At 41.3% G+C, this 27413-nt stretch overlaps 2 protein-coding genes across 2 annotated transcripts; both read left to right on the top strand.

The window, feature by feature from the left end:
• Positions 1–5758: 5758 nt before the first annotated feature.
• LOC128854954 (uncharacterized) lies at positions 5759–7013 on the top strand. Its single transcript, XM_054089478.1, has 3 exons — positions 5759–6169; positions 6239–6911; positions 7001–7013. The coding sequence occupies exons 1-3, from the start codon at positions 5893–5895 to the stop codon at positions 7011–7013; spliced, it is 963 nt and encodes a 320-aa protein (XP_053945453.1). The 5' UTR covers positions 5759–5892.
• Positions 6997–11241, top strand: LOC128855352 (uncharacterized). The gene is made up of 2 exons (XM_054090205.1): positions 6997–7342; positions 7394–11241. Exons 1-2 carry the CDS (start codon positions 7048–7050, stop codon positions 10990–10992), a joined length of 3894 nt encoding a protein of 1297 aa, XP_053946180.1. The 5' UTR covers positions 6997–7047; the 3' UTR covers positions 10993–11241.
• The last annotated feature ends 16172 nt before the right edge of the window (positions 11242–27413 follow it).

Raw genomic sequence — 27413 nt, 5'->3', positions numbered from 1 at the left:
TGGTTCTTTCAAACGCATGGCAAGAACATAGAAGGTGTTCCAGCGTTTCCCTCTCTTCCAGTTCATTGCCAAATCTGCAGCTATCGTTGTTTGAAATTCCAATCTTGTATGCGTGCGCCGCTAGCCAATTGTGGCCTATCAGCATACATATATATATATGTATATTGGGTTGGGGAAAAAGAAATGTCGTATTTGTGATCGAAATTTGACGCTTTATTTAACATTCTTAGAATTATCCGATTCAAGTCAAATATATCCCTTTTTGTTCTCAAACTTGTTGCCGGTTAGATGGCAACGCCCCTTTATAAAACTCCCCTCCTTATTTGCAAAAAACTCAGGCAACCAGTTTTCGCAAGGCTCTTTTGAGGCCAACTTGGTATCACCAAGGGCGTTTTGTATGGACCGGAAGAGATGATGGTCATTTGGTGCCAGGTCCGGACTATATGGTGGGTGCGACAGGACATCCCATCCGAGCTCCCGTAGCTTCTGACGGGTCATCAAAAATGTGTGAGGACGAGCGTTGTCCTGGTGGAACACAACACCATTCCTATTGATTAATTCTGGCCGCTTCTGGTCAATCGCATGCTTCAAACGGTCAAGTTGCTCACATTAGAGGACCGAATTAAGGGTCTGGCCATAGTTGAACAGCTCATAGTGGATAATTCCCTTCCAATCCCACCAAACATACAGCAAAGATTTCCTGGCGGTCAATCCGGGCTTGGCGATGGTTTGGGCCGGCTCGCCGCTTCTCGACCACGATCGTTTTCGCTTGGCGTTGTCGTACATGATCCACTTTTCATCGCCAGTCACCATCCGCTTCAAAAATGGGTCAAGTTCGTTCCATTTTAGCAGAGAATCGCAAGCGTTGATTCGGTCCAAGAGATTTTTTTGCGTCAACACGTGCCACACGTCCAGCTTTTTTTGGAATCCAATCTTCTGCAAATGGTTCCAAACGGTTTTGTGGTCTACACCTAGTTCCTGACTAATCGAGCGAATGCTAACATGTCGGTCTCTTTGGATAATTTCAACGATTTTATTAGTCTTTACGACGATTGGCCTACCAGTACGGGGTGCATCCTCGACATCTACTACACCAGAATGAAATCGATCGAACCAACGCTGTGCTGTGCGAATCGTTACAGTATCAGGCCCATAAACTTCACAAATTTTTCCCTCTAAGGTAGTAAAAACGTAAAATATGACGAATTTCTTGCTTGGTGGACTCCATCTTTGACGCGCTATAACTTAAGACTGAAACGTACGATCACAACACTGTCAAGGAGATACTTGTAGTACAGATTGGCGTCTTCAAATCGCCGTGACCCCATGCAATCAGTACAACGCAAGATATGTTTAAATGTCGCGCTCAATTGATAAAATACGACATTACCTTTTCCCCAACCCAATATATATATAATTGGCGCGTACACCCTTTTTGGGTGTTTGGCCGAGCTTCTCCTCCTATTTGAGGTGTGCGCCTTGATGTTGTTTCACAAATGGAGGGACCTACAGTTTCAAGCCGACTCCGAACGGCAGATATTTTCTTTTTATGAGGAGCTTTTTCATAGCAGAAATACACTCGGTAGTTTTGCCATTGCCTGCCGAGGGGCGACCGCTATTAGAAAACACGTTTTCTTAATTTTTGATCTTACCACCAACCCATTCGGCCACGGCGGCCTATCAGCGTACCTACGAAAATTCTGCTTTCTTTTCCAGACAGAGGTAGTACGAATCGGACGTATGACGTATGATAAATACGCATTTGTATTCTGTGTATGCATGATTTTCGCGGTTTTAGATGTGGCTAGATTGTTCCACATCCTGTCTATCCGTATTTTCATGTCCGCAGCGATGTTATTGTATACCGTATTTAAAGGTTTCAGTATGTCGTTTTCTTGTTCGAATTGTCTGTAAACAGCGATTTTGGCAATCTCATCTACAATTTCGTTTCCTGCAATGCCCTTATGTCCGGGTACCCATTAGATATGCAACCGTCTGTCTGCGGCTAATCTCTCTATGTCTTGCGTGCTTTTTAGAACAATTTCAGATGAAATTTCCTATGAGTTTATTGCTTTTATTGCCGCTTGGCTGTCAACGTATATATTTATTTTGGCGTTGTTTGATGTCTTTGCGAATGCTATTTCCGCAGTCTTGCCTACAGCAAAGACTTCTGCTTGAAAGATACTGCAGTGGTCAGGAAACTTAAATGGCTGCCTGATGCCTAGCTCTGCGCAATAGATCCCTGCACCTACTCCGTCTAACATTTTTGAGCCATCAGTAAACATATTAAGAGTATTTGGATTAGGTTTCATTCGTTATTTCCACCCCTCTTCTTCTATTGTTGTTCGGAATATAGTGCGTCTGGACCCTGTAACTCCAGCCTATTGAGCTATGTCCGAATGTTTTACAGGTACATTCGCCTGTCGCGCTGAGTCTTACGGTGGATTTAGCTGCTAGACAATCCGCCCCAATATCAATCGGTGACAAGTTGAGTATTCTTTCAAGCGCTGCCATTGGAGTAGTTCTCAGTGCACCTGTTGTGCAGAGTGCACCAAGACGTTGAATACTTTCCATAGGCTATTTATATGTCGATTTTCTTAGCGCAGTCCACCACACCAGAGCGCCGTATAGTAATATTGGCTTTACTATAGCTGAGTAGCACCCATGATTCAATTACACTAGTCTACAAGGAAAAGTATCCGAAATAATTTAAACTAATACCTGCTTCTCTGTCCATGCAAAATTCGGATTGATAACTAAAATTAATTTATTAGTTTGAGTTTTTACGATAATCGTATCTTTCGTGTTTAATGGAACTAGGCCGACAAAATTTAACCAACATTCAGACCCAGAAACCAGACTATATATTTCCGAAGGTTTATGATGCGCTGAATCCAAATCTGGCCTCAGAATTGCTCTATCAGCTCTGGTTTTCGAGATATCCTAACCTAAAAGTGCAAAAAACACCATTTTTGCCCATATTTGAGGTTATGTAGCCTTGCAGATGTTTTCTTTCACCAAAATTAAAGGATGGCATCTTTAAATACAATCCTTCTTTTTTCAAATGGCGTTTTGTTTGCTCAAATATCATTTTTTTTCGCAGAGATATCGCATTTTGAAATTTTCATGTTTCGAAATTTTCCTACACCTGAAAATCGATTAAGATAACATAGCTGATAGAGCAATTCTGAGGCCAGATTTGGATTCAGCGCATCATAAACCTTCGGAAATATATAGTCTGGTTTCTGGGTCTGAATGTTGGTTAAATTTTGTCGGCCTGTGTTATTAAAGGTTTGCTCACTAGTGACATTCGAATACGAAGGTGCATAAAAAGGAAAAAATTAAATCCTTTTTGGTAAAAATGGTAGCAAACTAGTATTTTGTTACCTAAATGGAAACAAACTGCGAACGGTTTAAAAAATAAATTTTAATTAATATTTGAATGTAAATACTGGTATAGATAGAAGCGATTAACGGAAATTGCCAAGTCTAATATTAAAACAAGAAATTATTTCACATAATCCAAGATTTTATTTTGTGAATTAATTTTTAAATTTAAAACCAATCGCGACGTTTCGCCAACATGAAACTATTTTGTTAAAAATAAATAAATAATTGGCCCGTAAATTCTGTTCTCCTCTGGACACTTCATCCATCTATAGGAAGGTGGGCTCATTGGAAAGAAGTTCTGCCAACTTTTTTATAATGAGGTCTGCAATGTTATCGATCGCGTTGGGACTATCCAATTATTCTCCCTGTCGGAACTCTTTGGGAAATGCTAGCTCCTTGCAAAACATGAATTCCTTCTAAATCAACACATCACAAGAAATAAAGCTTTGTGAATTCTCCACTCATCGATCTTGGATTACGTCAAATACTCTATCATGTCCTGACTTAAGCGGTATGCATTCCATGTCATACTACCATAGTCCTGAACATACCGATGAAAACTCTTGAGCGAGTTGTTGCTCGTTAGCAGTCCATTTTGAAAATGAAATGTTTTTTCTAAAAATTTTACTTTTGCTCCACTTTTAGTCAAAATTTCTAGAGCTAGCAACCCAGTGTCTTGCTAAGGGAGCCGATTTGTCAAGAGGGAATGAGAAAGCTGCTTACTGAGCAAACCTTTTATTATTGAATCATGAGCAGCACCAATCCATTATAGCAGGAGGTAGATCCCATGTAACTCCCAGCACCTTTTTACATGTGTATAGTGCGTTACTGGTCTTTTTATTCCTCTCTAATATATTGTACTTTCATGATATCAAATTTGATAAGAATCAACAAATTTTCAATAGCACTGAAATCTTCTCAGCATACCAAACAAAAAATTTTCGCATTTTGGGCATAAAAAACGATTCAATTTATTGCAAAGAGTAAAGTGTTGGCAACACTGCACAACCATGTTAGTGTGACGTCACACACACTCTGATCGGTGCAATTTTCTTTCTATCATTCTTGGTAATGTTCTACATTTTCCAATCAATTTATTTTAATTTTAAGGACTTTCCAAGTTTTCAAAAGTTAAGGTTTCAAAGGATTAAATTTTAAACAATTTTTTTTAAATATATTACTTACACTCACTCTATAATATATTATTAATAAGGATATCAAATGAAAGAAGACGTGCACAGCTATTAAAATTTTTTTTTTAATTTTCCTCAGGGCAAATATAGATTATTTATAGTACCCAATGCGTATACTTTATTTCAAAGGAGTAAAGCAAACTAACTTTTTTTTACGCTCTTATAAAACTGCAAGAAGAGCGAAGTTGAAAAGCAAAAAATTGCCACTTGTCTTGCGCAAACCTGCAGCTGGCTGCAATTAAGCATTCCTGTCGTTATTTGTTAATTTCTCGTGTCCAGTTTTTATGTTACCAATAAAAATTTTATTTTGTTGTGCTATTATTTCGCCATTTGCTCATTGGGCCAGCAATAATTATCAAGTAATTTCATAACCAAATACGTGACGAGTTGGTTAATGATGCTTCACTTTGAAACGACAGGCTGTTTAAATTGACAGCTGTCAATATTTTCGCGCGCGCGCATCTTTAATTGCAGACGAATGCTTTTAAATGCCAATTCAAAGATGATTAAAAAAAGGATAACGTCGGCGTAAACCAAAAATAAAATGCAGCTTGAGGCAGAAAAACTAGTCTGTGGCTATAAGATTTAACTAAATTTTTATTTTATTTACTAAAAGTAGAGGAGTATTTAAATACAAAAATAGTCTATGCAAACATAAGCAGCTGATTCAAATTTTAGCCCAGATACCAGATACAGATTTTAACCCGAATTAAAAATTCGACATTTTCTTGCGTAGTTTTCTTTTTTAAGAGGCTAAAAGTGGGCGTTGCAGTTTTTATTGCAATATATAATTTTTTATTTGCATATATGAAGTCTTAAAAGGATCAATTCTTTAAATAAAAAATTACTGGAAAATTTTGAAAAAAAAAATAATAATTTTTTTCGAAAAGCCAAGGCATATTGAATAAGTAATAGCAGTTGAGCAAAAACAACTGTTACGACTGAATGCAAAGCTGGTCAATAAAATGCTAATATGGCAACCCCGTTACTTTTGACATTTGCTTTTCCCATATGTTGCGCACCCGCTTTTTCGCTCTCTTTTTGCTTTGACTTTTTCGCGAACGGACGTGCCGCTGCAGAATATAATTAGAATATACAAAATTATATACTCTACAATATAATAAAATAAATAAAATTAAATTAAATTTGAAACATATATTTTGAACATTTTGGCATCCCTTGCGGGGAACCTTTCCCTGCACATTGGAAATAATAAAAAGTAAGGCAGTAGCAGTCCAGCAACGTTCTACACTTCGAAGGAACTTAACCTCAAATACGGAAGACCCGCGTGTTCGTCGCACAATCAAACATGGTGCTTGGAAAGGAAGAGTCTTTGTCCAAGCTCATCTTAAACTTTGGTGCAAACACGCGTAAAATGGCAAAGTCCAAAAAAACAAAGGGCTATCTCGGAGCCAGGCGCAGTCTGCTGTCGGAGTATTGGTCGCGCTACCACGCTATTCGCGACGATCTTGGTGCGCTGGCGGTCACTGATGCTAATGCAGCAGCGGTGCGTGACGCGCTGTCCGATGAGCACTTTGCAGCTATTGAAGGAGCATATTGCGAAGCAATGGGTGAACTCAACGATGGTATCGACGAGCTTTCAGATATCGGCAATGACAGTTTTAATCAATCTGCCACGTTTCGCTCATTTACAGCAAGTGCACCACTCACAATTCTTCCAAAAATCGAGTTGCCGAAGTTCGATGGGTCTTTTGAAAAGTGGCTAAGCTTTAAGGACATGTTCACTACGTGCGTGATCAAAGATACGACACTCTCCAACGTGCAACGAATGCACTATCTCAAAAGCAGCGTACAGGGCGAGCCGGAGGTTATGCTCCGGAGTTTTTCGGTTATAGACGCTAATTTTATAATCGCGTGGGACCTACTCCAACAAAGGTATGACAACAGACGACGACTTGTGAAGTCATACTTGCGAAACATTGTCAAGTTGGCGGCAATGCCCATAGAATCCGAAACGAGTCTGCGAAAACTGTTGGACACCGTGACTGAGTCAATGCGTGCGTTACAACAGCTTGGCCGTCCAACAGCTCAGTGGGATGATTGGCTAATTTTTCTAATCACCGAAAAGCTCGATTCTGCCACAGTTAAAGAATGGGAGATGAGTCTTGGTAGTCCAAATGAGCTGCCTGCTTACAGCGATTTAGTCTCGTTTCTAGAAAAACGCATTCTTGGATTGGAAGCAGTGGGGGCAGCTGCCAAGAATAAATCGAAAGATTTTTCACAAAAATCACCACACAATCAAGCTGTGCGAAGTCACCAAACGAGCTTTGGCCGATGCTCATGCTGTTCGGGTAAGCATACGCTTATGTACTGCCCGGATTTCCGCAAGAAAACATCTTCAGCAAAATTAGATCTGGTTCATAAAGCAAAACTTTGCAAAAATTGTCTAAAACCAGGCCACACTCTTGACGAGTGCTCATCTACTTATACATGCCAAAGGTGCATGCAAAAACATCATACACTGTTGCATGACAGTCTTTCTACGCAACCCAACAAGGTTGCTACTCATCATACGCGTTCCGATTATTTAATACAGACACCAAACACAAATGATCTCACATCTGTTCTGCTTGCAACTGCGGTTATTGGAATACGCTCTCCCACAGGGCATGAACTCCAACTGCGGGCGCTTCTGGACAATGGATCACAGGCATCTTTTATCAGCGAGTTTGCAGTTCAACAACTACACCTTCGCAGAGCCCGTCTTCAAGTACCCATCACCGGTATAGGCGGATGCCGTGTAGGTGAGTCTAATGGCGTAGTTCATTTCTCATTACATTCACTTACAGAACCCGAGTTCAACATCGATTGTTCGGCTCTGGTCCTGCCCCGCTTGGGACATCTCATGCCGTTAAAACGTGTCGATCCAAAACCATATTCGGAGTTTCTCGATCTGCCATTAGCCGATCCAAACTTCTTCGAACCAGGGTCTATTGATGTCATCATCGGCGCAGACCTCTACGGTCTCCTTTTGCGCAACGACATCAAACGCTCTGCCATCAACAAAGTTACCGCACAGAATACTCACTTAGGATGGGTAATCTACGGGCGTCTGCCCCACACATCTACACTACTCCTGGCCACCACGTTTTGCGCTACAGCCACTACTGAGCTCAACAATTTGGTTCAGCAACTGTGGAAGTTCAATGAATGTGAGGACGTGGAAGGCTCATCCTCAATGACGCAAGACGAAATTTACTGCGAGAAGCTATTTGAGCGTACAGTGTGTCGCGATCTTTCCGGGCGCTATCACGTTCAATATCCCTTTAAGGAGTCCTGTGACCTTGCTGCTCTATCCGATTCTAAATCAGATGCCCTTCGACTATTCGCATACCAACAAGCGCGCCTTCAAAACAATGCCACACTGAATGGAATGTATACAGCGTTTATGGCTGAGTACAGAAATCTTGGTCATATGGAGCCAGTCCCATCTGACGATATTGCGCATCCAGTATGTTACATTCCTCATCATGGTGTGTACAAAAAGGGTAGCACTACGACGAAGCTTCGCACTGTATTTAATGCTTCAAGGAAATACAAAGGTGGCGTTTCTCTAAACGACTGTCTTCATGTTGGACCCAAGCTGCAGAGCGACTTAAGCTCCATCATTTTAAAATGGCGAATGCATCGAGTTGCGTTCATAGCGGACATTGAAAAATGTTATCGCCAGATTTTAGTCAGCAGACCTGATGCTGATATGCAGCGGATTGTCTGGCGTGACGAGCAGGGCAAGCCAGCCATTTACCGGTTGCTCACTGTAACTTACGGCTTAAATTGCTCGCCCTATCTCACCATTAAGGTTCTGCACACGCTTGCTACGGATGAAGAACACGATTTTCCGGCAGCATCAAAGATATTAACGGAGTCGTTTTACATGGATGATTGCCTGCATGGTGCCGCAACCGTGGAAGACGCTCTGAATATTCAACGCCAGCTACAACAGCTTTTGCAGCGCGGCGGATTCAACCTTCGGAAGTGGATGTCCAACTCTACTGAATTTATGGGACATCTGTACACTGAAGACGAAAACCTTGGGCTGTCCCGCAACTTAAATCTTGATAGCGAAACAAACGCTCTCGGAATTTATTGGCTGTGCGACACTGACAGCATCGGTTACAAGACAAACGTAACACCTATCATTGGAGACATCACAAAGAGGCAGCAATTGTCCGATGTGGCCAAAATCTATGACCCGCCGGGTCTACTAGCACCTGTCGTAGTTAAAGGTAAAGCTATTTGTCAGCAGCTGTGGTTATCGGGTGTCGATTGGGACGATCCCATTCCTGATCCATTTCAACAAGAATGGCGACGCTTTAGAGCCGAAATGCCTCAAATAAGAGAACTCAAAGTGCCCAGGTGGGTTGGAGCTGAGCCCAGTGTATCCAGTTACCAACTGCATGTATTTTCTGATGCCTCTACTGTGGCATATGCTGCTGTCGCGTACCTTCGTGTGGAAACTTCAGGTAAAGATGTAAAAATATCAATTCTAACCGCTAAGACTAAGGTGGCACCACTGAAGAAGATAACCATCCCGTGTTTGGAGCTAAATGCTGCTCTACTCGCAGCGAAAGTAGCCGCTAAAGTGCTGTCAACACTGCAACTACCAGCGATTCGACTTTACTGTTGGTCGGATTCCAAAACCACGCTCAGCTGGATTCGATCAAATCCTGGTAAACACAAGCAATACATCAGCAATCGTCTAACTCAAATCCAAGAGTTAACACCAATCAATGCTTGGAAGTATGTACCTACTACAACGAACCCAGCCGACATTGCATCCCGGGGTATTTTCCCGTCTCAGCTCGCAGGGTTGTCGCTGTGGTGGCGGGGACCTTCGTGGCTAAATCGTCACTCAAGCACCTGGCCTGAACAACACAACGGTTCGACAGATCCAGACGAAGAATTAGTTCTCTCTCTAGTGACGATTCCGGAAGAGTCCAAACCAACCATGCTCACGACATTGCTTCAAGAATACTCGAATCTCAACAAGCTATTGGCAGTCACATCTTGGTGTCAGCGTTTCCTTGCCGCACTGATGAAGCGACCCCATGAAACAACTCTATGGTGCACTGTGACCGAAAGAACCGCGGCCTTGCAATTCTGGATAAGCAAACCGATTTGCCAGAAGAGCAAGCTCCTCAAATTGAACCCAGTTTTGGATGACGATGGTATTTTGCGTTTAAACGGGCGGTTGAAGAACGCAAACATGCCTTTCTATGAACAGTTTCCATGCTTGTTACCGAAACAGGATCCTCTGTGCACGTTACTGATCAGTCAAGCGCATGACTATACGTTGCATGGCGGCGTTCAATCGACTCTCAACTTTATAAGAAGAAGATACTGGATTATTGACGCTCGTTCGCCAATCAGACGATTCATTCATCGTTGTATAAAATGTTTTCGTCACCGAGGTGTTCCCTCGACCCAAATCATGGGAAGCCTTCCCACGCATCGCTGCAACGCAGCAAAACCTTTTAGTCATTGTGGTCTCGATTACGGTGGACCGTACCAAATTCGTAGCGCGAAAGGCAGAGGCCATCACAGTTACAAGGGCTATGTTGCCCTATTCGTATGCTTCAGCACCCGAGCAATTCATCTGGAGCTGGTTAGCGACTTGAGCACTGCAGCGTTTCTTGCAGCCCTTCGAAGATTCTTTGCACACCGTGGATACAGTTCGGACATATACAGCGACTGTGCTACAACGTTCGTAGGAGCCGATGCGGAACTAAAAGCAGATCTGACCAGCTTTCGACAACAGCTTGAGGCGGCAGCACGGTACGTGCCAACTTGGGGAGTAACATGGCATTTCATACCACCTGGATCTCCAAATTTCGGAGGCATCTGGGAGGCGGGTATAAAAAGCATGAAACATCATTTAAAGCGCATAATTGGCAGCGCGAAGCTAACATTTGAAGAATTTTATACTCTTTTAAAGCAAGTGGAAGCAGTGCTTAACTCGAGGCCGATCTCGGCACTAACAGAAGACGCAGCGGACTTAGCTGCGTTGACCCCTGGACATTTTTTGGTGGGCGGTCCGTTAGTTGCTACTCCCGAACCAAGTTTACTTGATGTTAATCCAAATCGACTCAAAAGGTGGAAACAGCTTCAACAAATGCAACAACATTTCTGGGCCCGATGGAGTTGTGAGTACCTGCGAGAACTACAAGTAAGACGCAAATGGCATCAAACTAGCACCAATCTAGCACCCGGAGACTTGGTCTTAATACGCGACGAGCGCGCTCCTCCCACTCAGTGGACGTTGGGTCGTATAATAGACGTGCATCCAGGAACTGACGACGTTGTCAGAGTGGCAACCATTCGTACGCCAACTTCCATTATCAAGCGAGCCATATCAAAGTTAGTACTGTTGCCTATGGAGGACACCTGATGTCTTTACGGTGGGCGGCTGGTCCCTTATTTCGTCGCAGGACCTGGACGAGGTGGGCGGAATGTTACGACTGAATGCAAAGCTGGTCAATAAAATGCTAATATGGCAACCCCGTTACTTTTGACATTTGCTTTTCCCATATGTTGCGCACCCGCTTTTTCGCTCTCTTTTTGCTTTGACTTTTTCGCGAACGGACGTGCCGCTGCAGAATATAATTAGAATATACAAAATTATATACTCTACAATATAATAAAATAAATAAAATTAAATTAAATTTGAAACATATATTTTGAACAACAACATTGCTCTATTTTGTTTTTGCTTTTGGTGGCTATAATGTCAACATCTGTAAGAAAAGGTTGTCTGTTCAAAGTAAATTAAACAGTAGTTGATAAATTTGTGACCACATAAATGGAAACAATCAAAAGTTAAAATACCTTGTAAAACAAAATTTTATAAAAATTTAAAAAATAACCGAAAATATTTCACTTCAAAATTAAAAAATCTTAAAAAATTAAATTTTTTCAAAATTTTTCCGGTTTACATACATATCTATTTCTTATTATACTCAATGTCCAAAATACTCGTACTTGGATCAGTTACGAAGTTGTTCAATAAGTTTTGCGGTTTTTCTTAAAAAAAGAAAAACACAATATTATGATTTAAAAAACAATGTATTATTCAGTATAGTCTCCCTGAACATCAGTTCACTGTTGAGTAAAAACAGAACCGACTCCCCCACAGAATAAGAATATCTTCCCAATTAATTTGCGCTTTGGCTTTTCAGCACCAAAGACATTGGGTCGAGCTCACGGTGGAAAAATATCGCCGTCACTAAGTCAACTTACCAATTTATCAACGTAGGCAAGAACTGTGTCAATTTCCGGCTTTTATCGTAGATTTTGCTTCCATGCCTCGGAGATTCGATTGATGCCAGAATAGAAGCCAACTCAGAATAGATGTTTTGAGCGCTGGAAAGGCGAGATCTAATTTATCGGGGTTTTTAGCTGTATGAGGAGGACGATACAATAGCTTAACCATCACAATTTGTTCCTTGGTAAGGCTTGCTTCAAGCGTTCGTTTATTTAGGAACCAGCATTAACACCTAACGTAGAATCTCTCTTGCCAACAAGTGTTACTTTGGACTAAGTAGGCAACTGAATAATAAAATCCTTTCTAAAACTCTAAACTAACACTCTTTAAGGCTCTCATCACTCCCGTGCTATCGTATGGCGCAGAAGCATGGACGATGAACATCCGATTAAGCGACTCGGAGTGTTTGAGAGAAAGATTCTGCTGAAGATTTTTGGACCTTTGCACGTTGGCGACGGCGAGTATAGCAGGCGATGAAACGATGAGCTGTATGAGGTTTACGACGACACAGACATAGCGCAGCGAATAAAGATCCAGCGGCTATGTTGGCTGGATCATGTCGTCCGAATGGATACAAACGCTCCGGCTCTGAAAGTATTCGATGCGGTACCAGCTGGTGGTAGTACAGGAATAGGAAGGCCTCCTCTGTGTTCGAAAGATCAGGTGGAGAAGGGCTTGGCCTCACTTTCTGTGTCAGCATGAGAAAGAAATTCTGGTGCGCTTTGTTAAACTCGGCCAAAATCGCGTAAGCCAGTTAAAAAGAAGTAGGTTTGCTTCAGGCTCAGTAACTTTCTGAATACGATATTTTGCATTTTTTTCTTTAAATCGATTTGCCAAATAGTGATGCATAATGGAATTGCACTGATGCGATTTGTCGGCTGGAGGCATAATTTTTTTTTTCCTTGTACACTCCTCTCGGGAGCATTGGGCCTCGACAAGACTCAGTCTTGCGTTGGTATCGTTAGTCTGTTTTGATTTATGACAGGGTAGGTGATTAGCCTGCCGCTACCAGTCCTAAATAGTGGGAATCCCCACCTGTCGTTGCTTAGGTGTTGTTCCATCTTGCTGCTTGGAGCGCCATCTGGGTTTCACATTTTTGTAGCAGAAGGATCGCACAGATGGTTGAGAACTTCGGTAAATTTGGTGTGTCGGCGCTCTCACCACGGTTGCCCGCTTCCTCTTGCTGGCGCCACACATACAATGTGTAACTGTGTGTTTTTCTTTGTTTTTGCTTGGTTTAACAGCCTCGATGCAAATAATGCGCTGACTATTGTGCGGGAGTTAGCATGGAAAGGATAAGTTTTTGGGGTTGAGAAATGAGATTTTATGGGGCGGAGATAAATTGAGTTATCATCATCAAAGACCCATCCCAGACCGGTCTGGGGATATGGTCAACGTTTAGGTCCACAACAACTTTTTGGTTATCAATTTTAAATCGTTTACATTGAAAAGCAAAACACATTCAAGACTTGGGTTTAGACGCATTTTCGATATCCAAACCTCTACTTCGAATGATCTCATCTTTTGGATAGAACTTTTTGTGGCCAAGATTCGGCATTTAGTTTACCACGGCTTGCATTGCGGCTAATTAAACAACAATTACCAGGTAATCGCGTTTCGTGCTTGCAAAAGCTTTAATTGTTTGCGATCCTTTTTGGCTTGACACCATACCAATACAACCGTCTGACACGTAGATATCCAACCATTTGGTCATTAAGTCAGCGACTTCAGCAGCGCCAGCCACGATCAAGCAATTTACGATGCCTGCATTCTGATTAGCTTGCTCTTGCTACACCCGCTATTACTCGGATTTGCTGTTGTTGTTGTTATTGCTGCTGCTGCTGATGTTGCATAGCGCATGAATGCTTAATGCAGCAAATCCAAAGCCTTTCTAGGAATTATGTTGTTCCACTTGAGATGAGCAAAACAGCAAAAAAAAAAGAATCGAAAAACTAATCCCAACAACCATTGGAACGCTCGGACGCGCTGCAATTAAAATAAATAAAAAGAAGGCATTAAAAAACAAACAAAAATGTGTGGCAGCAATCAGCCGCTAACTATCAGACACCATTCGGTCTGTTAATGTTGTAGCGATTTGTGAAATGGCTTTTGTATTGATGGTCGATACTTATTGGGAGATCGACAACTACATACAAGCAAGCAAACGATCGCACTAACACACACAAACATATACGAGTGCACACCCAAGTACGTGTGTATGTAGGTAATCATGTTTTAAAAATGTGTGAGTATGTAAAATATGTATAGCAACAATGGTCAATCGTAACGTTCCCCTTTGCCGCTTTCCCCTCTTTTGCCTCTTTAAGCCAATGCTCCAACAATGTGCTCCTCTCTGATTTGTTTAGTCCCTTGTGAATGGATCAATGATTTCCATATAAATTCAGTGTAATCCGTTTACGATACAATCGAACCGATCGTTCCTGAAACGACTTTAATATGTAAATTTCGATTTCGGAAGCCAAAGTAATTAATACTAGAATGAAACAAGTATAAAAATAAAAGGAACTATACTCGTTGCAACAACAAACAAACATACATACATTCACAATAATGAAGGTAGAATATATTCGTATAAACACGGGCAACAACAGCACCAACAAAAATTTAGTAGTTGCATATAAAATTAATTCAATCAAATGAATTCGAGCTCTCCGCTAACCAAAGCAACTACATATCGACTTTTTAATGACGCTACAACTCCAGGCATTCAAAATACCTTTACAACAGCCAGAAACTTCATATACCTCTTGTGCATATATATACGCGTATGTACATGCATATGTGTGTGCAATGTATAGATAGGCATTTAGACTGCAAATAAGCGGACGGTAGCTAGCAGAGCCGTGGTAAAAGGTGAGAATGTTTCGACTCGCTGTTGATTATGTTGAGAATTTATTGAGACGATATCAATGCTAAGTTTAGCTTAATTTTTAATAAAACAGTAGACACTCGATACTTGTACCCACGTAGGGGAAGCTGAGTTGTGTGATAGTGTGCTTGCTGACGAATATATCGATTTTTTATGTATACATACATATATATAAATTAATAAAATATTACTACAGTAGAAACTCGATTCTTGCACACCGCGATACCTGCCACACAATTTTTTTACTGCGCATTCAGTACCTGCGACGTTAGAAAATGTTTGCGTTTTTTACGTTGTACTTTTGAGAATAAAGTTCGAGAAAGTACTGTCGATGTCATTTCGGTAATAACATTTTTTGAATTGGATCAGCTGAACGAATTTAGGGGAAGTGGTCTAATTCATTTTTTTGATCTCTTGCGAGTGGTCTCATAATGGCAAAGAGATAATTTGCTCTACTTACAATAAAAGAAAAAGATGACATTCTGAAGAAATTAAATGCGGGAATTAGTTAATGCCTTAGCTAAAAACTTTGACGTGGATAGAGCAACAATAACCCTAAGAATAATGAGCAATCCATGAAGAAGTTCGGTCCAGGTAAAAGGAAAACTCTTCAGATTTCTGAGTTTTCATAAATGGAAAAGGAGTGGTGCAATTGGTTTGCGGATCAAAGGGGAAAAAACTGACCAATTACAAGTGATGTATGACTGGTGTCAAACAAGGGTGTTCACTATTCCTTCTTCTATTTTTAATAGTCATTGACGACGTTCTAAATAGCGCTCTCGATACCAGCTCAGACAGGGAAAGTCTTTGGAATCCTATCAGTATGGAGCATTTAGACGACCTTGACTACGCCCATGACATCGCTCTTTTATCACGGAATGGCGGACAACTGCAGAGCAAACTTAATGACCTAAGCTCCGAGGCCAAAAACGTTGGACTGCGAGTCAATGTCGAGAAAACTAAGTCCGTGGAAATCAACTCCTTACTACAAAACAAGTTCACTATCTATGGGGAACCCATTGATAATGTAAACAGCTATACCTCCTAGGAAGCCAAATTAACATGGACAATGGAGCAAAAGACGATATCGATGCGAGAACAAAAAAAGCCAAAGCAGCCTACGAATTTTTACTTCGAATGTTGAATTCGTCCTACTATATGGCTGTGAAACATGGTCGGTGTCTGTATCTGCAACGCGGAAGCTGCAGACATTTGTGAACCGATGTCTAAGAACGATTCTCCGTATCTGGTGGCCCGACAATTGGATTTTAAACGAACAACTCCTCAACCGAAGCAGAAAACCACCAATTGACATTGAAATGCAAGAGCGCCAATGGAATTGGATTGGACATAAGTTGCGCAAGTCAGTGACCGACATAAAGTATCTTGGCACGTAGTCTTTGTGAAGAATTTTTAGAAGTTGACGAATCTCTCCCATGGACCCAAGTTAAGACAAAAGCGAGAAGTAGACAACATTGGAAAGCTTCTGGTTAAGTTTGGAAGCTCTTACCCGATTTTTGTAATTTTTTACCAGATAAAACTCTAGCGCGCTCAAAAGAAACCTCGGCTCTGGGGGTATAAGATCCGTAAGGAGAGAATAAAGTTCCTTGCTTGTACAAATACTGCTGGAAATCATAAAGTAAAAAATAATGGTTATTGGGAAATCTTCGAATCAACGATCATTAAAATGTTTTACTGATATGCCTGTTGTCTACCAAGGGAATAAAAGTGCTTGGTTGACCTGGTTTGAAGAATAGAACATTTGTTCCAAAGGTATGTTCATTTTTTTTGAAAACAAAGAATCCTGTGTTTACCAAAATTTGCATAAATAAACAAATAAAAAAGTTCCGTCGTTCGCAAAATCTTCCGGAAAAAGCATCTCTTCTTATTGATAATGCTCCATGCCATCTCAAAGAAAGCGAGTGAAAGAGCTACGACGGCCAAATATCGATAATGTGTAACTGTACGGCTCTAAAACGGCCCATGGATCAAAACGTTATAAGGCTTAGTAAATTGAAGTACAAAAAATCCCTCTTTAATCGCATTGTTGCTCATGGAGAAACTATCGCTGAGTCACTGCGAAATATCGACCTGAAAAATGGGATGCTCTTACTGCAATTTCAATTCCGTCATCGTTTCAAAAACTGTTTGAAAAAGCGTCTGACTGAGATTGGGACGATATCATTCCTCTTTCGGATTTACGATAATAGATATTCAAAATCTAATCCTAAAATGAAAATATAAATTAATTAGTACATACACAACAAATAACAAGCAGATTACGAGAATTCGTCAAGAATAAGCTTCCTGTATTTGACGCAGTTAGGTAAGAATTTGTACAGAGCTTTATAATCACTACCGTTCAAAATCATGTTTATATTTATGAGATCCAATGTATTTCCACCAAAATGTTCACAACGAAAATTTGTATAGAGAGGACAGGTACCAATGACGTGCGGCATATTTTCTGGGACATCCAAGTTACAAACTGGACAAGCGGTAAAAGTTGCTTTTTTAAAAGGCCCTGCATTAAGATTAAGGAGCCCTCCTTTTTTCTAAGTTTAAAAATACCGAGAATTCTGTGACATTTATTTTTTCAATAAACTGCGGAATACTCGTACATATATGCCCTCAAGGCAGCAGAAGAAAGTAGATTAAGAGGCTCCATATTCAAAGTTTGCGATAAGTCTTTCCATTTTTTAACCCAGTGTATTACGAGGCGCACAGTCTCTTTAGCAAGGATATGCTGAAGTCTGTAATTTGGCAGAGAAAAGCAGTGCAAAACATAATACATACGAGTATGAGCTCTGAGAGTATGCAAATAAAGGGTGTTTTTTTAGAGGTTAGGTTTTCAAGTTGGCACTACTTTTTTCGTAGATGGTCTTTTTGACAGCTGTCACTTGATTTATGCTCAGTTTGGTTTGCCATTTCATAATGAATAGACTTACACCTGAACAACGCTTGCAAATCGTGCAAATTTGGACCCAAAACGAGATGGCCACCGATCCCGATTTTCACAAGAAAATTTTGTTCAGCGATGAAGCTCACTTTTGGTTGAATGGGTATGTCAATAAGCAAAATTGTCGCATTTGGAGTGAACATAATCCACAAGCCATTGCTGAGACGCCGTTACATCCTCAAAAAGTCACTGTTTGGTGTGCTCTATGGGCAAAGGGAATCATTGGTCCATATTTCTTTAAAAATTAAGCCGGCCCTAATGTTACAGTCAATGGAGAGCGCTATAGAGCCATGATTAATGACTTTTTCGTGCCTGAATTGGACGATGTTGATGTGGACGACCTTTGGTTCCAACAAGACGGCGCTACATGCCATACAGCCAACGCAACAATCGATTTATTGAAGGAAACTTTTGGTGAGCGCATTATCTCGCGCCGTGGACCTGTGGCGTGGCCTCCAAGATCGTGCGATATAACACCGCTGGACTATTTCTTGTGGGGCTATGTGAAGTCGCTTGTCTACGCAGATAAGCCCGAGACGATTGACGTCTTGGAAGAGAATATTCGGCGCGTTATTGCTGACATACGGCCCCAATTGCTGCAAAAAGTGGTCGAAAATTGGGCTTCTCGGCTGGAATTTATTCGAGCCAGCCGCGGCGGCCACTTGCCCGAAATCATTTTTAAAACATAATGGCAAACCCTTATCTTTATAATTAATAAAGCTAAATTCTTGGCCATAACATTAAATAATATACGTTTTATTTCATCTTGAAAACCTAACCTCTAAAAAAAACATCCTTTATTACGGAAGCTGATTGGTTTCAATGTGGATTATGCTATTCGGCGTGTTTGCCTTCTCATTATTTTTCTACACCCCAAACCCGTGCACTATAAAACATAATCGATCTTGATCACGCATCAGGGATTTTTAGTTTTTTAGAAATGGAAGTCTGAGGGTTATTTATATATTTTAGCCACGTAGCTTTTATTGCTCTTTTAGAGTCGGCAAGCTTTAAATCCAAATGGCGTTTGTAGTTAATCAATCAGCGCTAAGATATTTATATTCATTGATAGTCTCGATATTTTCATCGCCAAACTTCCAACTGTATGAAGCAGGAGTTCTTGTGCACCCCTTAAACACCATACATTTAGACTTAGACAAATTAACTTTAAGTCTCCTTTGAAAGCTATACTCTCGTATTGCATCGAGCATATCCGTAGGTCGGTCGGGGACTCGCACTAAGCACTAAGTATTGTCTAACCACTTGATTTACAACAAATTAGGCGAAGAGTTCTTCTTGCTGTCAAATCTGGTGTGTTGCATTTTTGTACAATACAAAAGTTTTAAAAATTCGATTATATGGCTCGAAAGGCCATGAGATGCAAGTTTATAAAAAAAAATATACCTCGCGCGATAGTATCGATTGCACATGGGAAGTCAATAAAAATAGCAAACGTTTTCTTTTTGTCGTTAAGCTTAGGTGGACAATTAAAGACAGGTTAAAAAGAGTATCTATTGTTGAGTCTCCTCTTCGAAAATCTGCTTGAAATTTAGTAATTATTTTATTCACATTCACCCAAACATTGATGCGCGTTAAAAGAAGACCAGCAAAGGTTTTGTAGAACGTATCAAGCAGGGAGAGGCTCCTATAATTTGAGGTGAGCCGCGGATCCCCTTTTGTTGAATAGACAAAAAATTATGGCTGTTCGGAACAAGGTTGGAATTTGCTTTTTTTTAAATATGATAATAAAATATTGATAATATTTCAAACATAAAGCTTTCAGGTGCATATTTATAAACGTACCCTGAATATGTTCTTCTACAGGGTCCGGCATGCGAAGAGTAACAAACTTCAGACCGTTCCCGCAGCTGATGCACGGGCATCAGCTGTCTGTTAGTTGGCTAAATGAGAGTTCGCATTTTGCCGAGAGTAAACGTGAAAAAAGAAAATCAGTAATGGATTTCAAACGTAATGGTGTGATTGCATTATATTTGGCTGGAAAATCACAACCAGCCATTGTCCGCAAGCTCGAGCACCTTAAAGTAAATAAAGTTTTTATTTATCGCACCATTACTCGTTACAATGATACTGCTAGCATGGCGAAACGTCATGGAGGTGATCATCAAAAGACTGCAACGTCACGTGAAATGGTTGAAAATGTGAAGAAGCGACTTGAGCGAAATCCACGACGAAGTGACAATGAAATGGCGAAAGAACTGAAAATATGTGACCGTGGCATCAGCTGCATACTGAAAAGTGATCTCAAAGTCAAGCCTTACAAAATCCAAAAGGCGCATGATCTCACACCAAAGCAGCAACAAGTCAGACTTGAGAGAGCCAGAAGGAGTACCTTCGCTTGGCCAAAAGCGGTAAATTTCCCAATATTATGTTTTCTGATGAGAAAATTTTTCATATTCAGCAATTCGTAAGCTCCCAAAACGATAGAGTTTATTTGCCCGACCCTTAATACGAGAATTTGAGTCATCGATTGGCCTCCAGGAGGCAGAACCCGCCGGCAGCACAGGTGATAGTTTGGGCCGCAGATGGGCGCTCTCCCATCCTTTTCATCGAGCCTGGCCTCAAAGTAAAACCGAAATATTATCGGGAAAGTAAGGTTGCTTTGAAGCCGTGGGCTGACAAAAATTTCGTTGGCAGACCATGGACGTTTCAACAGGACTCGCCACCGTCTCACAAAGCTCGAGAGAACCAAGAATGGCTGAAAACCAACGTTCCGAACTTCATAACGTCCACACAATGGCTCTCAAATTCACCAGACGCGATTCCGATGAATTATTCCGTTTGGGTCATTATGGAGCGCAAGATCCAAACTAAAAGATTCACCAGTCTCGAGGCGCTGAAAACAGTCATTGCCCGCAAGTGGGGCAAAATGCCTGGAAGTCTCATTCGGGCAGCTTGCGATTCGTTTCTGGATCGTCTCAAGGCCATAGTCAAGGCAAAAGGTGATCATACCGAGCAAAAGTAAATTGATTTTTAATTTCGTATTATTTTCATTTTTACTTTGAATTGAATAAAAGTAATTTTCCAAACTAAATGCATGGCCTTTTAAATTACACTTCGAATGCCGGACCCTGTATATGAAAATCTGAGAAAATGCTACGCTCCCTAGTGGATGTATAATATTTGCTTTTGTAGTTAATGTGCCATAAATTTTACTTCAATTTTTTGATATATTTTTCATTTATTGGTAACGCGACTCGTTCCAGTGCACCATTTAATGTGACATCGCCCCGAGTAGCATCACTTAATATATAATATAAGAGGCCACGACCACCAAAAGATAAAATTAACTTTTTCAACTGTTGAATTTACTTATATTTTTATTTTTGAAAGTTTCATACCATTTATTGGCGCATCGACAACAGCGCAGAATGCAGGTCTTTCAATTGAATCGTCAAATTTGGTGTCAAATTTCGTATGATAAAATTCAGAACATTATTGAGGGCCTGCTTACTTATGGGCCAATTTCATTTTTACTATGTACGCGTACTTTTTAGTGAACCATTGAACAAAGGTGGTATTCCGACTTCGGTCACGCCACACCACATTAATAGAAAATTGATGTTTTGCCATTGCAAGACACCATAAAAAGGCGATGCTGGCCTCTTGCGATTACCATGAAAAATATTGAACGAAGGCGGTAAGAAGACCAAAATTATTAAAAAAAAATTTACAGTCAACATTCAAACTTCAAAGGGCACGTATTAAATTTTATATCAAGTGTTTAAATTTTACGCCAATTACTATAAGTTTTATTTTTAATTATCATCGACAATCCAATTAACGTTGTGCTGATTACAAAAATACATACAAGTGGCGAGTATCTACAAGCGAGCAAAGGTAGCTCTTGTATTCATAAATTCAAACATTTAAAACCCACATAATTACCCTTTATGGTTGGATAAGGATATGGGAGCTATACATGGAACTATACGTACATATGTACATATGTGTACGTAAATATAAATTTGTACTGTTGAATATACATACGCACATGTTGATTAATACTAAAAAATATAGAGGAAAGTACCCTGCAGGCAAAAGTGTTGGTTTCGAGCTGTAGGTTAGGCTATGTGAAGTGGCTGTCCTTCGGCGCACCTAGGCCAGTTAGAGATTCCTTGTGATACCACCGGAACTATTCTATCCTTACTTGGTCCTCTCTAAGCCATTGTGTGACCTTTAAAAGCTGGCTAGTTTGCAGTGCACAACATCAGCAATGCTGTCCAGAAAAGCGAGACCGAGCAATCTCACTGTCTTCTACACAGAGCCATGCACCCGCATAGAAGGTGCTCGACTGTCTCCACATCTTCTATATTCTGACAGCTTCGACAATAGTCATTGCATAGTGTCCCTAATCTACCGGCAAGCCTTCCATTAGAGCGTGCCCAGATAGAGCACCTACTATGATTCTTAGATCCTTCCTAGTTAATTTAAGTAGACTCTTAGTGGGGCCCTTGTTCCATTCGGGCTACGATGGTCTACTGATAGTGCAGGTGTTTAACTGTTTTCAGTTGAAATTTGCAACAGTAATGGTGTATTTGTCTATAAAAAGTTTACATGTTGTCAAACGCATGGGTATGTCGACCTCGGCCTGTCTATCTGCATTATAGTTTTACCTTTAATGTTACTATGTCCTGGCGCTCAGAGTGGATCAATATAAAGGTTAGGTTAGGATAAATGACTGACCTTGCGAAAGGCGTACTTGGACAAATATTGAAAGCTTTTCCTTTGTGATACCATACAGGTGAAATGAGAAGGAAGGGGCCTTTAGAATAGAGGATGACGACTAACGGTGGCTAATTTACGTTCCTAATTAGCCGCTTCAAGCTACTGATGAACTTTACCAAATGTGTGATATTTAAACCCGTAATATCCGCAGGTGAAGCGAAAAAGTGAGCGCCCAGATGTTTAAATCTTTGCCCGAAGAGAGCAGAACAGCTGAGAAGAAGGTGCTGAGATGATTCCACTTTGGCCTCCAGACAGCTATTGCAGAACCGACTTGAGGCAATTCCAAGTCTCACCACATGGATACCTAACGGACAACGTCCGGTAAGAATACGCACTAAATTCGAGAGCTGCAGCTTTGTTAGCTTTGAAAGTTCCTCGATCTACTAGTGGCCCGAAGGATCTCGCGACTTTGCACGTTTGGGCACTAGCCCAGCACTCGCTGAGTTGACGCGAGGCCCATCTTTCCAGGAGCCGACCATAGGTTCTTAAGGGAACCCCAATCCTCTCATTTCGCGATGAAACCGTCTCCAGAGCCTTTGTCCAGCCAACTCATCAGCCCAGCAGTTTCCCTCTATGCCGCCAAATGAGGCTGATATCGAAATATTCGGATGCAATCGAGAAATCGATTAATAGAAAAATACTGTGCAAGTCTTCTGTTGCCGATCCATTGTGGCAGTTTATCTGCTACACCTCGTTAAACCATTTTGTTTTAAGTGTAAACTCATTGATCTGGCTCACATTTATATCCCTAAGGTCATATTTCGTATTTGTTTCCTTAAGTTTTGTAAGTGGCTTGGCAGTGGAGATGAACTGTTTTAGACAAACCGACAACAGATACAGACTCATAACAGTACTAAACAGAAGGCAAGACAATAGTTTGTGAGTACCGGACTATTTCACATCCTCCGATGTCTCATTCCTCCCTCAACCGCTTTCGAAAGCAGTGGGAGGAGTGGATACTATCGATGGTGCAAAGTTTCCATACGCGCATAGGAGCGAAATCTGCATGTAGGACCCTGTTGTGTCAATAGACATAAACGCGGCTCCGCCTTGAAAAAATGCTAACGCTATTCCAAGGTGTAAATCATCTAAAGAGGAGGAATGTTATAGTGTTAGAGGGAGCATGCCTCGTATCCAATTGGTGTGATGGCACCTTTGATAATGCTTCTGACATTTTGAGTTCAACCTCCTTTTCGCAAGAATCCATTCAACCAATATACGCTGGACACCACGATGACGCACTGCCATCTGTCTATGTGCAGAGATAAACTTAGAAACAAATGTTTGGAATGAGCGAATTGCCACACTGAGTGACATTCAGGCGACACTTAAGGTTCTACGATCCTGTGAGATTAAGTGATTATTGGTCTTTGAGTATATCGAGAAACTGAATCTAGTAGGAACGCACAATCGCATTCGGCTAATTTGGGTGCAAGGACGCAGGGGTATAATTGAGAACGAAGTAGCGGGCACATTGACGAGAGAGGTTGCGGCTTTGCCATTCATAGGACCCGACCCATTTCCTGCTATGGCACAACACACCATCAATGGAAAGCTAAGGAGTGAAGAGCTAAAGCTAAGGGAGCTTTGCTGGTACCAAACTATGGTTCTACGCCAGGCTAAATCCTTACTGAGAGGGTACAACCAAAGAGGTTTGAAAGACTTATAACCCTCCCCAAGGATGCACTGAGAATGCTCACGGGCATTCTAATATGGTCCCCTTATTCTTGTCATTTCTATAGTTACGCTATAGCGCGCAGAAGGTTGAGACATCTCGGCCAACTGCAGCCAAAAGAAAGGCACATCCGCTCAATCGAACTCAACTCTATCCTGAGTTTAATAAGGAAACTGGGTCTGTAAGAAGTACAATGATGAGCAGAGGGCACAAAAGACATTGAGGTCGAAGTGCAAATCTCGAAATAATCTATCTATCTAATCTCCCCGAATGTGTTGATGCCTAACTGTCGTTCAGTAGTGGACGAGTTCGAAAAATCGGTCGCTCCTCGGCAAGCTATTTCTGCCATGGAAAAGCTCCTCATAAAAACCCACCTGACGTTTGGGGGCGACATAAAATTGTATGTAGGTCCTCTATTTGTGGAAAAATATCAAAACGCATAACACAAATAGAGAGATGCTCGGCCAAACAGCCAACAAAGGGTGTAAGCGCCAAGAATTATTATTATTAAATGTGGGAGAAAGATATCTATGCCCTACTGCAAGAGCGCAGGGTAGAAACCGTTCGAACCAGGAGACTTCTAAGGAGAGAAGACTAGGAAGGCTAGGAAGACTTTATCCTCTTACCGCTCTTTTCACATATTTCTTAATGAGAGTACTTCTTCCTCAGAGGAGTGCGCTTCCAGAAGGTGCTCGAGAGTCTACTTGTCTGAGGGAGTGTACAGCAACTAAAACCAAATTCTTCCAATTATGGCAAAATATCTCTATCGCTGGTTATCGGTTAGTTGCGTCCAGCTTCTCAGCGCCTCTAGACCTGAAATTGCCTGCTCATCTAAAACACTGTTAATCTATCACAACGGGGCTAATTTGGTTTCTCCTCAAGGACCAGACGCTTAGCTTAATCTATCTTCTCTTGCGGGAATTCGGTGCTACGCACTGCCTGCCACATTTTGAACCGTATTGACCCCGAAATTGGTTAAATTAATTCAGATTTTTCCTACGGGGCATATATGAATGTATGTGCACGTAGACATCTGAGTAGCTAGTCAAATGGGTGCCTGCTGTGAAATCAGAGCTCATCAGCAGCAATGAACGTCACCTGTACGATATGCCAGAAGATATGTAAGTATTTAGGTACGACTAAATATGACAATGTGGCACTAACAACAATAACTATACCTAGGCTGACACACGCGCACACAAGGCAATGAAAGCCAGAAAAAATATTCATACATTTTTTAGAGATCCCCAACAGAGTTTGCTGCAATCTCGCGATAACGATCGACCATCAACCGCATATCAAATGTTGGAGCTCATTGATGTAGGTAAATTATCACTACATTTCATGCGGTGTTATTGTTGCTGGTGTGTTGTCATTCGTTTTGTACTTTTTGAATGGTTACCTGCGTATCTCTTTTCCCCAATTTACTATTTTGTTTCTGGTTGACATTTAATTTAATTGGGACTTAGGAATTTAGTAAAAATGCTAATTAGTCGGGGATTTTTATTTTTTACTAGTATGGTAATTGTTTATTTTTTTCATGCTATTGTTAGGAATATATTTATGAATGTTAAAAAAGAGAATCGCATGTTACCCACTAGTCCAATATTCCAATATTCTAATGCGTAATGACCCATTTTTGGGCGACGGTCGTCTACTGCGTCACAATCCCTCCTCTCCTTCTGAGAAGACACCCTTCCCGGCACCACTTTCTGCATTACTCTGATTCTTTTCACCCACGTCTGGGTCCTCCGTTTTCGTAGCTAGCTTCTATGCTAGAGGCTCGTCTTCTAGTGTCTCTGTGCTTGTTCGCTTTGTTGCACTGTGTCGAGGTCTATCTTTTTTTCCATAGTACGTTCTCGATGTATTTTTTTACTGCGTTCCGGCTGTCGTCGCATTCGAGCATTTTACTGATTATGTTGCTCGGCGCGATGTCACCAATCTGCTTCCTCAGAACATCTCTTTCCGCGAGCCATCTATCACAACTATAAAAAAGTGTGTTCAGCATTATAGCTCGGCGCTTCGCAGTATATGCACTAGGGATCGCTTACCTTGCCCCTGCTGTATAGGTATCTCTAGAAGTATCCGTGGCCCGGGAGGAACTGAGTTAAGGAGTAATTCACTTCCCCGAAGTTCCTTTAGACCCATTTGCCTATTGATGGAATAAGTTTCGCCGTCCTTCAGCCACTTGGTTCAGTGCCCCATCGGTTTTGCCACAGCAGCATGGTTTGACATCTCCGTTCCGTGACGCTAGTGATGAGTTGTTTCTTCTAAGAGTCCCACGGATCTATTTGTTCCCGGGTCATGAGGTCGATGATTACCTCACCGCTGATCACAAAGACTGCAGACACCATGCGGTAGGCCGCGAGTGTCGCTGTTCGTTGCACAGCTTCCAGTGCTTTGCGCTTGGCTTTGCAATTTTGCACAATTCCTCATACTTCGCTGCCGTACAGGAGAATTGAGTTTGAGGCCGCCTTCCTTTGGTCTGTGTTGGACCACCGATGTTTGCAAATGTCCCATAGTCCTATGTTAATTCTGATAGATATGTATACATTTTAAGAATGCCTCTAGATATTTAATAATATTTGGACCTGATTTTTTAAGGACAAATGACAAATGGAAGTTGTGGCAATAGACCGGCCAAGCGATCTTGACTTACTTCAGATATACGAAGAATTGTTAAACCGATATAGAAGATAATCTTCTCTTCCTCGGAAATCAATGAACTTGGAAAAAAGTCGCAAACGATCGAGCTGTATGGAGGTCGCACGTGCAGCAGACTCCAGCTCATAAAGAGCTGTAGTACTAAAAGATGATGATCTCAAGACCTTAGTTCTGCGGCCGTCTTTCCTAACATCATCCTAAAGTATATAATTAAATTAATGATATAGGATTATCAGGATGAGTTGAGTAGGGCTTATTTGTTGTTGTTGTTGTAGCAGTTCATCAAACCTTGTTAGTACGGTGTAGTCACCAGCCGTCATTGTCTATCTCAGCAGGCCCAGAAAACATGCAATTTCGACAAGTTGGGCCCAGAGGAGATGGCTGGTGGTTAGTATCGTGGAGAGTACCTTCACATGAAGGACATACATATATTGTGTATTTTAGGGTCGATTCTGGAAGGTAGAAGTTTAATCTGTTACAAGATCCTGAACGTAAATGCGCCAAATTAACCCGGATCTCACGAAGCAGTTAAAGCTCTTCGTCTACGATGGGCTGTGATTGGACTCCGATCACGGCATTCGTGGTTCGGGTATGCAAGCCGTATACGGATTCCG

Source organism: Anastrepha ludens, chromosome 2 (genome assembly GCF_028408465.1).
Source record: "Anastrepha ludens isolate Willacy chromosome 2, idAnaLude1.1, whole genome shotgun sequence".
NCBI lineage: Eukaryota > Metazoa > Arthropoda > Insecta > Diptera > Tephritidae > Anastrepha > Anastrepha ludens.
This window is presented reverse-complemented; position numbering and strand designations above follow the sequence as displayed.